This window comes from Erythranthe guttata, chromosome 4 (genome assembly GCF_056151865.1).
Source record: "Erythranthe guttata isolate IM_541 chromosome 4, IM_541, whole genome shotgun sequence".
Lineage (NCBI taxonomy): Eukaryota > Viridiplantae > Streptophyta > Magnoliopsida > Lamiales > Phrymaceae > Erythranthe > Erythranthe guttata.
Window position 1 is genome coordinate 4,458,257 of NC_142536.1, and position 11,713 is coordinate 4,469,969.

At 37.3% G+C, this 11,713-nt stretch overlaps 3 protein-coding genes across 3 annotated transcripts; 2 read left to right on the forward strand and 1 right to left on the reverse strand.

Annotated features, from left to right (window-relative positions):
- The first annotated feature begins 898 nt into the window (after window positions 1-898).
- On the forward strand, window positions 899-3,908 carry LOC105953575 (pectinesterase 1). Its single transcript, XM_012977274.2, has 2 exons — window positions 899-2,036; window positions 3,118-3,908. Exons 1-2 carry the CDS (start codon window positions 983-985, stop codon window positions 3,792-3,794), a joined length of 1,731 nt encoding a protein of 576 aa, XP_012832728.2. The 5' UTR covers window positions 899-982; the 3' UTR covers window positions 3,795-3,908.
- Window positions 3,909-4,476: 568 nt separating this feature from the next.
- On the forward strand, window positions 4,477-8,080 carry LOC105955960 (alanine aminotransferase 2, mitochondrial). Its single transcript, XM_012979771.2, has 14 exons — window positions 4,477-4,910; window positions 5,259-5,309; window positions 5,432-5,482; window positions 5,580-5,645; window positions 5,752-5,813; window positions 5,928-6,006; window positions 6,131-6,346; window positions 6,439-6,576; window positions 6,662-6,736; window positions 6,838-6,958; window positions 7,047-7,201; window positions 7,295-7,369; window positions 7,454-7,657; window positions 7,795-8,080. Exons 1-14 carry the CDS (start codon window positions 4,869-4,871, stop codon window positions 7,909-7,911), a joined length of 1,452 nt encoding a protein of 483 aa, XP_012835225.2. The 5' UTR covers window positions 4,477-4,868; the 3' UTR covers window positions 7,912-8,080.
- Window positions 8,081-8,383: 303 nt separating this feature from the next.
- Window positions 8,384-11,620, reverse strand: LOC105953497 (proteasome subunit alpha type-5). Its single transcript, XM_012977196.2, has 9 exons — window positions 11,326-11,620; window positions 11,141-11,222; window positions 10,976-11,056; window positions 10,616-10,729; window positions 10,417-10,518; window positions 9,647-9,705; window positions 9,201-9,303; window positions 8,731-8,796; window positions 8,384-8,643 (listed from the first exon to the last, which is right to left on the reverse strand). The coding sequence occupies exons 1-9, from the start codon at window positions 11,337-11,339 to the stop codon at window positions 8,551-8,553; spliced, it is 714 nt and encodes a 237-aa protein (XP_012832650.1). The 5' UTR covers window positions 11,340-11,620; the 3' UTR covers window positions 8,384-8,550.
- Between the last annotated feature and the right edge of the window lie 93 nt (window positions 11,621-11,713).

Below are 11,713 nucleotides of genomic sequence, written 5' to 3' on the forward strand. Positions count from 1 at the left end.
ATCCTACAGCCTGGGATAATTTAATCCCACTATCTGAAGGTACAACTCCTAATGCATGGGGTATCATCGTCAATGCGTTGACTCCGTCCTCCTCCTCCGAGGAATTGGTCTATCAGAATTACTATTTCCTGCAGGATCTACCCGGACATAAGCTCAATGCTAAATAATACTAGGGCAAATTAAGACCACCGATGTAAAGTCAAATTACAAAATAACCCCTCATGTTTTCGTAAATACAAGTATCCCTCAACAACTCAACTAGATATTATCTTATAAAAAAAAATCCCTCTAGTTGATAAATGTAGGGCCGTTCATTCGGTAAAATTATACAGAAATTGTGGTAGGTCAAAATTCCATAACTTTTAAGGTTTGGTTCATTGATTAACTAAATTACCAACATTTTATTAAAAATATTTAAAAAAACTGATTTATTTATTTATTTATTTATAATTAATTTTAGTTTAATTACTAATATTACATATATAAATATATATATATATATATATATATATATATATATATATATATAAAGTAAAATAAAACTGAATACTAATATACCACACCGAATTAACGGTTCGTTAATCGACATGTACGAATTTTCTTTCGGTTAGGTTCGATTCGATTCGATCAATTTTACCGACCGGATAAACACCTCTAGGTAAATTTAACATTGTAAATGTGGACGTATACGACAATACATAGCCAATGGGTGATTGTAATTATACAAACAAGAGGGGCATTTTCGTAATTATACATTCCCTCGGGGGCTATTTCGCAACTTGTATCTTCCTAATTACGTAGAGGTGGTTTAGCCGTGTGGGGCCGAGGTACGTGGGACCCACCTTTTTAGAAAGCGGAAAAAGAAAAAACAAAAAGCGCACTAGTATAAAAACACGACAAACACCTCTCCAAAAACCTGTGTCTGAATCTCACATTCATCAACATCTAAATACCAATCTGAAAAAAACAAAGATTCATATCAATGGAGACAGTTAATTCATTCAAGGGCTACGGCAAAGTAGACGCGCTAGAGGAAGCAGCTTTCAGAAGAAGAACCCGAAAGCGCGTGATCATACTCTCCGTCTCACTTGTTCTGCTGGTAGTGCTGATTGTCGGAGTTGTCGCCGGAACTGTAGCTCACCGCCGCAGCAAGGGCGGAGTTCCGGCGACGGCGGCGAATCCCACCTCCACGTCAGCCGCCATTAAGTCGGTCTGCAGCGTGACGCAGTACCCGGAGTCTTGCTTCGCCAGCTTGGAATCTGGCAACAGTACAAACCCTGGGAATATCTTCAAGCTCTCGTTAATGGTGGCCGTCGATTCTCTGAAGAGGCTTTCCGCCGCTTTCCCCGGCGAGTACGCCAACAGGACGGACAAGCCGCTTGTGAAGGAGGCGCTGAGGGTTTGCGGTTCCGTGCTGAGCGACGCCGTCGATTCGCTCGACGACACCATCTCCTCCGTCGACGGCGGCGGTAAGGGGGTTGTGTCGAGAATCGACGACTTAAAGACGTGGCTGAGCACCGCCGTAACTGACCAGGAGACGTGCCTCGACGCGCTGGAGGAGGCGAAGGCCCCCTTCCTGGAAGAAATCAAGCTCCTCGCGAAGAACTCGACGGAGTTCGCCAGCAACAGCTTGGCCATCGTGTCCAAACTCCTCGGACTTCTCGGAGATTTCGATATTCCGTTCAACAGGCGGCGGCTGCTGGCGGCGGCGCCGGCGGCGGAGATGGGGTTTCCGGCGTGGGTTGCGGCGAGGGAGCGGAGGCTGCTCCAGGAGGTTCGGCCGAAGCCGGACGTGATTGTGGCGGCGGACGGCAGCGGAGATGTGGCGACGATCAACGAGGCGGTGGCGAGGATCCCGAAGAAGAACCTAACGAAATTCGTGATATACGTGAAGGCCGGCGAGTACGTGGAGAATGTGGAGCTGGTGAAGTCGCTGTGGAACGTGATGATGTACGGCGACGGGAAAACCGCCACCATTATCTCCGGCAGCAAGAACTTCATCGACGGCACGCCCACCTTCTCCACCGCCACTTTCGGTTAGTTCAAAATCAATTAGTTCATTTCTCGATCCATTCTATGCTGCATCACATAGATTTTTAACATTCATATACACACAAATACACACACACCCACATTGGTATGTGTAAATCAATAGTAAAAAAGAATCACCCGGTGTAGTTTTCATCGGGTCACCGGGTGTAGTGTAGCATAGAAATAAGCTCATATTTCTCCATCTACATCATTGATTGCATATGACACATTATTTATTTCCTTTAATTAATATAATATTCTTTTTTTTTCTTAAAGGGACTTTAATTAATGAGTTAGATGCATGCCGAATGTAGGACTAAATTAGTTATTAGTTAATAGTTAATACATAGGTGTGAAATGAGAATTAGGGAAAGTTGTGGGGCCAAATATGTAAATTGTGCCGGAAATTGTGGTGGGCGAAGAAACAAAGGCATGTGAAACTGAGCTTATCCTTCAAAATTAGGACATCCCCTTAACCAGAAAGACCACATTGTCTTGATTTGATATTGCCAAGTGCCATGTGGTTTGCTGCATTATTGTACCCACCCACTAAAAATAGTTTGAATGTTTTTTTTTTTTCTTTTTGTTCTAAGTTCAACATATTTCAGATCCCCCACCATGTGCATTTAATGTTTATTCTTGTTCAAAATCGAATTCCCATTTCAAATAAAAAAAAATAAAAAAAATATTGTGGCTGACTTCCTGGACTATGTTTTCTCGTTGTCTTGATTTTTTTATTTTCTTAATAATTATTTAAACTGGAACGAGTGGCTTTTTAGTAATTTTTAGACTTAGATCAAACGGTGTTAAGGTCAAATGTCTGAAAACTAACTGCGAGGGCCACATTGAGAGAATTTTTCAAGTACAGAGGGCAAATCGATGCAATTGAGAGTAGAAGAGGGTAAAGTGATATCGAGTCAAAGTAAATGAGGAAAAGTGGAAATTACACTTTCTTTTAACCTAAATAATATTGTTCGAGAATTAATAGATAGATATCACACATACTTTCTTTAATCTCATATGATCAAGAGTAAGATTGGTTAATAAAAATATTAACTATGCAATTGTGCTTCTTTTCGTCACCAGCTGTCGCCGGAAAAGGATTCATCGCCCGAGACATAGGGTTCAGAAACACCGCCGGAGCGCAAAAGCACCAAGCGGTGGCCCTCCGGTCCGGCTCCGACATGTCGGTCTTCTACCGGTGCTCGTTCGACGGCTTCCAGGACACGCTCTACGCCCACTCCAACCGTCAGTTCTACCGCGACTGCGACATAACGGGGACCATCGACTTCATATTCGGCAACTCCGCGGTCGTCTTCCAAAACTGCAACATCATGCCGAGGCAGCCTCTGTCCAATCAATTCGTCACGATTACCGCGCAGGGCAAGAAAGATCCTAACCAAAACACCGGGATGTCGATCCAACGGTGCACGATGAGCCCGTTGGACAATCTAACGGCCCCCACCTATTTGGGCCGGCCGTGGAAGGATTTTTCGACTACGGTTATCATGGAAACTTCTATTGGTGGATTCTTGCATGCGAAAGGATGGATTTCGTGGGTCGCGAATGTGGACCCGCCGAGCACCATTTTCTACGCGGAGTATCGGAATACCGGGGCTGGAGCGGGTACGGGTGGGCGGGTTACGTGGGCCGGGTATAAGCCCGATATTACGGCGGCCCAGGCCTTGAAATATAATGTGGGCTCATTTATTGAAGGTTCTTCATGGCTGCCTGCTACTAGTGTGGCATTTGATTCTACCTAGTCATTAATTGTGTACTAGTTTCTCTATACTTTTTTTTCCCTTTTTATTTTCTTGTAAAATTAAATTGGTTACACACTTTAATTTGATGATTAAAAATTTATCGTGTTTTGAAAATTACAACCAACTCTCTCAATTATGTATTGTATTATGAAAAAAAATCCATCTTTCAGTAGAAAAAGTATAAGACAATGTATAATTGAATAAATGGTTTTAAATTATAATTATTCAAACAAGATCGAATTATTATTGTAATTAAATTTTATATTAGGGGTTGACTGCAATTTGCCTTTGAATATAAAATCTTATTAAAATAAGAGTTTCAACTTTAATTTAAAGATGACTCAAATTCTACAATAAAAAATCCAGCTAATTGTCAATTAATGTTGGCAACGTATATTGAAAGGAACTAGCACCTGCCCTCTAGATTAGAGGCTCACTTCTCTATGAATAAATTTAAAAAGACATTTATTATTATTATTATTATTATTATTATTATTATTATATTTAGTTTTATTATTTTTTACGTTTGAACGGTTTTAATGCATTGATTTATTATAGACTTGTCAACCGGATCCCCTTTAATAGACGAACAGCCAAATTTGACATTTTGGGACACAAATTCTTAAGCGGCCTCGTTTTTTTATTACAAACTATTATCCGAGAGTGTATCTTTATAGAGTAATGCACCAATATAATTGATTAACTGCAAATTCCTTAATTACCAAATAAAAAGTAACAAAATAAATATTGTACTATTTTTATTGGAAAAATAAAATTGCAAAGACAAGATTTTTACTAAATCCAACACACACAGAGAGACATTACACATATCTGGAATGATGTGAATGTGATGCTTGCTGCCCCACTTTGTTTGATTTTATTTTGATTTTATTTTGCGGACACAGGAATTATTAAGATTTAAATGGGCCCCACCCACATACAGTTACATTTCCATTTCCGCGTCGTAGCGTAGCATCCCATTTCTTCTTCTTCTTCTCCAAAAAATCTCATCTTTAATCTCTCTCTCTCTCTCTCTCTGCGTTTATTTCTCTCTCTACATTTTCTTCTAATTTCATGGCTTCCACTCCGATCACTATTGACACTATTAACCCCAAGGTGATTCATTCATTTCTTCCCTTTTCAAATCTCTCTCTCTCTGTGATTTCACCGTACAAATCTCATGTTTTTTTCTTTTAATTGCTAAAAATGATTGTTCTTAGTGTTTCTAATTACTTTATGTATGCGTTTGTCTTTCTATATTGATAGTCTGTATCAGGTCTTTTTTTATCATCGCCTTTCATTCATGTTTTCAATATATATATATATATATATATATATATATATATATATATATATATATATATATATATATATATATATTAGTTGCTAATTAGTGGATTTATAGGCTTAATATATAATTTTGTTAACTAAAATAACATCCAAAGTAATTTATTTATATTCCAGGTTTTGGAGTGCGAGTATGCAGTTCGTGGCGAAATCGTCATCCTTGCTCAGGTATATATAATCAATTATATCTATCTATATAGATATACATACATACATATGGTTTCTGATCATATATATATATATATAATCTTGTGTGTATAATTTTAATTTTCCCCTGTTTTGGTGTAAAGAAAATACAAGAAGAATTGAAGAACAACCCCAATTCTCATCCTTTTGATGAGGTATCTATTTATCCATTTCAATAATATAATATACATTCATTAAAAGATTATTTGGTAATTATTTGTCTTAATTACTTTTCGTCGTCTTCTTTCGTAGATATTGTACTGCAACATCGGAAATCCGCAATCCCTTAGCCAACAGCCAATCACCTTCTTCAGAGAGGTATCTTATATACATACTTATACATACACTTGTGTATATATGTATATGATGTCATCATTCTAGAAAGTACTATGATTGTTGTAAAATCTTCCCTTGTAATTTCCAGGTTCTTGCTTTATGTGACCATCCTGCTATTTTGGGTAAATCCGAAACACGGGTTTTATTTAGGTACGTCGATTCGTTGATGATCATGTTTATTTAATGCTGAAGATATACTCATGTGCAATGTTGATTGAAGTTTTAAACGGTATGCGTAAATTTATTTTCTTGTGTATTACGTAGTGGCGATTCGATAAAACGAGCGTCTCAGATTCTAGATCAGATTCCCGGGAGAGCAACCGGTGCGTATAGTCACAGTCAGGTAACAAATAATAACCTACCCTCGAAACAAACGCATTCTTCACGAGACCATATATATTTATAATTATGTATATATATAATATATATCGAACGTTTACCATTTATATTCTATAATAAAAAATCAGGGTATCAAAGGGCTGCGTGACACAATTGCTGCCGGGATTGAAGCCCGAGACGGATTCCCGGTCGATCCGAACGATCTTTTCTTGACAGATGGCGCAAGCCCAGCGGTTCATATGATGATGCAGCTATTGATAAGGTCAAAGAAAGACGGCATTCTTTGTCCGATTCCTCAGTACCCTCTTTATTCCGCTTCGATCGCGCTCCACGGAGGCACTCTTGTAAGTTTTATTACATGTTAAATACGTTGAAATTGAATTGTTTGTCGACCTTGTGAAATTTCAGATATCACGTCTTTTGATATTTTTGACAGGTTCCGTATTATCTAGACGAAGCAGCTGGATGGGGAATGGAGGTATCGGAGCTTCAGAAGCAGTTAGAATCGGCAAAGTCGAAGGGTATTATCGTCCGAGCTTTGGTGGTTATAAACCCTGGCAATCCGACAGGGCAGGTAAATTCTTGTTCGGCCAATTGCGTTTTCTTGATATTTGTTTCGTCGTTCGATATATATTATTGAATATTGCTTGTCTTAAAAGGTTCTGGCTGAGAACAACCAAAAAGAAATCGTCGATTTCTGCAAAAGGGAAGGGCTTGTTCTTTTGGCTGACGAGGTGAGAAATCGGATTTTCGACATCACACAACCGTACTTCGATTATTTGAAATTTCGTTTTTTCGCATTTCAGAAAATATGTAAAAAATGGTTTTTTTTCAGGTATATCAAGAAAACGTTTACGTGCCAGATAAGCAGTTCCACTCTTTCAAGAAAGTAGCCAGGTCGATGGGCTACGGAGACGAAGATATTGCTCTAGTATCTTTCCAGTCCGTGTCGAAGGGTACTTTCGTAAATTCACGTCAATTATTACGTAACCCTCGATCTTAGCAAACGAGCTTTTTTTATCGTTCTTGACTTCTTTCGTTCAGGTTACTACGGAGAATGTGGAAAAAGAGGAGGTTACATGGAGATCACGGGCTTTAGTCCGGAGATTAGGGAGCAAATATACAAATTAGCATCGGTTAATCTTTGTTCTAATATATCCGGTCAGATTCTCGCAAGCCTTGTAATGAACCCTCCAAAGGTTATATACACTTATACTTCTTAATTGCCCGATTTCGGACACTTTTAATATATATTTTCTTGAAATTACGAAAAATAAATAATAATTATACAGGTGGGAGATGAATCGTATGATTCTTATTTCGCGGAGAAAAACGCAATCCTATCATCACTAGCGAGGCGGGCTCAAGTTAGTATGAATAGAGTATTTTTTTTTTAAAGGTTATTAATTTTTTTTTATTGCATTAACCTCGATTTTTTTCCGATCGTACAGAAACTGGAAGATGCGTTTAACGGATTAGAAGGAGTGAGCTGCAATCGGGCGGAAGGAGCAATGTATTTATTTCCTCGAATTGTTTTGCCGAACAAAGCCTTGGAAGCTGCAAAGGAGGCTAAAACGGCACCCGATGCATTTTATGCTCGTCGTTTACTTAACGCTACCGGTATAGTTGTTGTTCCTGGTTCTGGATTTGGACAGGTAAATTAAACTACACTGAAACCATATTATTATTAACTGTTCTGTAATTATCAAAAAAAAATATTAACTGTTCTGTAATTAAACTAAATAAAGATTGTTTTTTTTTAATTATTTATTTATTTATGGTGTATATATAGGTTGATGGAACATGGCATATAAGGTGCACAATATTGCCACAAGAGGATAGAATATCAGCTATTATTACTCGTCTCACCAAATTCCACACTGAATTTATGGATGAATTCAGAGGCTGAATTATTTAATTTCAAGAATGACTATTTTATCCTCTACTTTTTTAATTTCAAGAATGACAATTTTGTCCTCTGCTTTTTTAATAAAGAATTGACTGAGTCCATTTGTGTACTTTGATAATTGGCTGAGGATTTGCTGTTGAATGAGAGTATCAAGGTTTTCTTGGTTTAATTGTTTAGGAATTCTTTTATCTTTTATTATTTGTTTGCTTCTTTATTTATTTATTTTAATAATCGTATGGCATTCAAATAAAAAACATTAAAATCCAATATCATGTAAAAGACAATGTACACCTTTTACACAAAAATACACAAAATATTTCATCATATACATCGAGGGTAAAAATGCCATTTCAACTCAATTTTAAGCTTGAGAGATCTTAATCTTACCAGTAAAGTGAAACAATTAGCGAAAATCAAACACGAAAACCCGAAAAAAACATCTCACAAAGAAGAGCAGGATAATAAGTCCAAATAAAAAAAAATTCAAATTCTTAAAGTGATGAGAAAGTTTAACATAACCCTAAACACGCGTATTCTTGTATAATCCGAAACTTAGAGAAATCATTTAACATAGTAATTCTACAAAATCAATGTCCGTACATAAAAGATCGTTAAAAATAGATCGAACAAGTTTTCTTCTCATAGGCGGGCGATAACTGCTTCAACTTCAGAAGGCGAGTAAAGATGGTATGTAGGCGATACCTTTGCAATGTCAACATTGTTTGGTGTAACCTGATGACAGCCAATCAGAGATAAGACACGTGTCAAAATATGGATAAGGGCATTAAAGTAAAATCCGCATTATAAATCCACACGTACCTTTTCCTCCATAACTTGCTTCAGGATCGAAAGTGCAATCGTTTCAGCTTCGCTGATGGTTAGATCCTGTAGTAGTAATGCACGCAAATCAAAATTTTGAAATATTTGCTTTTAGCTTCTTTTTTTTTTATTCTTTTTTTATTTTAGACATTCGTTTAGGCCTCGTTTGGTTGCCAGGATAAGATTAACTAATCTAATGAAAACCCAATTATTTTATCGGACCCCAGGACATCCAACAAAAAAACCCTCTAAAAGGCAAGATAAGCCATGATAACATAATATTTGCGGGTCGACCCGGTAAGTTATTGGGGATACCAAACATCAAACAAAGTCCAATTATTTAGTTAATAATGGCTAATCCACCCAACCAAACGAGGCCTAAGGTATTAAACTACTCTAATTCGAGTTAGTTGCTGCAGGAAACTTCTAATTGAGTTAGATAATAAATTTCAATTCAATAAATAAATTACCTTGTTATACTGCTCCTGCAACGAGCTGTCAGCACCTTCGGAACCTGATCCAATTGCTTTTGCATTACATTGCCAGAATGTGCCAGATGGATCGGTATAGTATCTGTGCATCACAAATCCAATCTTAGTGTTGATTTTTCGGTTGAGTATAAGGGCAAAAATGTAATTTAATCCAAAATCACGAAGACAATGGTAATGAAATCCAGGTTGAATGGATGTCCCAAAGACTTGATTTTTATATTTTGCCAATCAGTACGTAAAGAGCCTTATTAAGATGTGATTAAATAAATAGGATGTCTGCCGATGATAACACATTCAACAACTAAAACCCAAATGTCACACTGAATTATTTTTATTTTTTTACAAAATTTCGTATAAATTAGGAAACAAGATAGAAACAACAGTTTGCACGCATTTCATCCAATTAAAAAAGAAGAAATACTTACAGGCTGGGACCATTCTCATCGTGACCAGCAATTAGAAGAGAGACACCAAACGGTCTCGACTGCATTATAGTAAAAAACGAAAATTAGATATAAAAACTAAAATTCGAATTTGTGTTTTGTCCAAGAGAGCAAAAGATCAAGTGAACCACGAAACAATCCATTTAGGCCTCGTTTGGTTGCCAAGATAGGATTAACCAAGATAAGATTAAATAATCTCATGAACACCCAATTGTTTTACTGGACCCCAGAAGGTCCAACAAAAAGCTCCCGAAAAGGCATGATAACATAATATTTCTCGGTCGACCCGGGGAGTTATTGGGTTTAGAAAACATCAAACAAAGTCCATTTATTTAGTTAATCATGGCTAATCTCCCAAACCAAACGAGGCCTTAATTAGTTTTGGAACTTCTCTGGGACTAATGTCCTCGTGCAGAATTTGTGCATCACAATTCACTCCATTAGAGGCATGAATATATATATATATATATATATATATATATATATATATATATATATATATATATATATATATATATATATGCATGTTTTCAAGAATTAGCATGACCAAAATGCATTATAAGACGCTAATCGAGTAGAAGAAGCAGTAGAGATTCCGCAGAAGCAGCTCTTAGAAAATACAGATTGAAATTATATACTCAAATCGGAGAACGCTAAATGATAATAGTGGTTCATGCATGTTAAGGAGATAACTGTCATATCAGAACAAAACCATGAATAAGAAATGCCAACGAAACTGTTCTTTGACTAACCATTGATTCTTCATCGCCTTCACCGAAACGCAAAGCAAGATCGCAGAGAGCTTGAGTAGTGGATTCAACTGTCATGGGCTCACCGTACGAGAACCTATGATTCTTGAAGATGCAAAAAGTGCCATATTAGCAGCAAAAAAATATAAAAAAAAAAAATACACCGACAACATAGTATATCGGACTTATAGGTGAAATGTACCTGAGTTTCAACTCGCGCATGTTCAACTAGGGTACGTGCATCGGCAATCAAGCCGCTCATGGCACAACCAATGTGTTGGTCGATTTCCATAATTTTCTCAACACTGCTAGGCTCCTGCAAGAAACGAGCAAAAAAGTATGTAGCGTCAAGAAAATCTCAATGCGACATTACATTCGATCATCGCACAAACTAAACAACGGGAACTTGTTGATCTCATTTTAACTACTCTCGGTTATACATATGCAACTAAAACTCAAAATTACGGTTCCACCACTAAAGAATCGGACATAAACGCAGTCTCTCAAATTCGAACAAACCGATAATAGTAAACAAAGCAAAGATCGAAAAGATAAAACATACCAAAAGAGGCGATGTAATGCGCTTCTCAACAGCAAGAACAACTCCCTCCTTGGTTTTAACCCCAATTGCAGTCGAACCCAACTGAAACAAAACACAAACACTATGAATTTACAGACAAAACCCACATAAAATTACAGACAGATCATCAGTGTAAGAAGAATTAACCTTGATAGCTTCAATGGCGTACTCGACTTGAAACAATCGGCCTTCAGGGGAGAAAGTGTTCACTCCCCTATCATACTCAGTCCTTCAATTCATTCCAAAAAATAAATAAAAATTCAGCCCCAAAAGAAAACACCATTTAGGAAAAATCAAAAGAGCTGACCACGAAATGCGGATTGTAAATTTACCTTGTAAGAAACATTTTCGACGCTGCGCGGAGGAGGAGAGAGACTAGGGTTTTACGAGTAAAACTGTGATAATCCAAGAACTAAGCGGATCTGTGAACCCTAATCCACCTTAATTTTGAATCGAGAAGAAGAAGCAGCTTAGCAGGAAAATAGTTTTCATATGGGTTTTTTGATGTTTTGAGGTGGAGGAGCTTTTCTTCTTGTCGGGCAAGACAGCACCAAGAAAATGGATCGGGTATTCGGGTGACCCGGTTGCGGCTTGGTGTTGGGCTTTTCTTATTATTACAAAAAGACCAATTTAGCCCAAACATTAATCTTATAAGTTATAACCTTGCAAAATTTGCTTAACTTTTTTTTTTTTTTTTTTTAATAATTATAATTACACGTT

Coding starts and splice junctions, on each gene's coding strand:
- LOC105953575 (XM_012977274.2), top strand. CDS start 983: ATGGAGACAGTTAATTCATTCAAGGGCTACGGCAAAGTAGACGCGCTA. Junction 2,037..3,117: donor CTTCTCCACCGCCACTTTCG/GTTAGTTCAAAA, acceptor TTTCGTCACCAG/CTGTCGCCGGAAAAGGATTC.
- LOC105955960 (XM_012979771.2), top strand. CDS start 4,869: ATGGCTTCCACTCCGATCACTATTGACACTATTAACCCCAAG. Junction 4,911..5,258: donor TTGACACTATTAACCCCAAG/GTGATTCATTCA, acceptor TTTATATTCCAG/GTTTTGGAGTGCGAGTATGC. Junction 5,483..5,579: donor ATTCTCATCCTTTTGATGAG/GTATCTATTTAT, acceptor CTTCTTTCGTAG/ATATTGTACTGCAACATCGG.
- LOC105953497 (XM_012977196.2), bottom strand. Junction 10,519..10,615: donor ATGCGCGAGTTGAAACTCAG/GTACATTTCACC, acceptor TGCATCTTCAAG/AATCATAGGTTCTCGTACGG. Junction 9,706..10,416: donor AAGGCGATGAAGAATCAATG/GTTAGTCAAAGA, acceptor ACTATAATGCAG/TCGAGACCGTTTGGTGTCTC.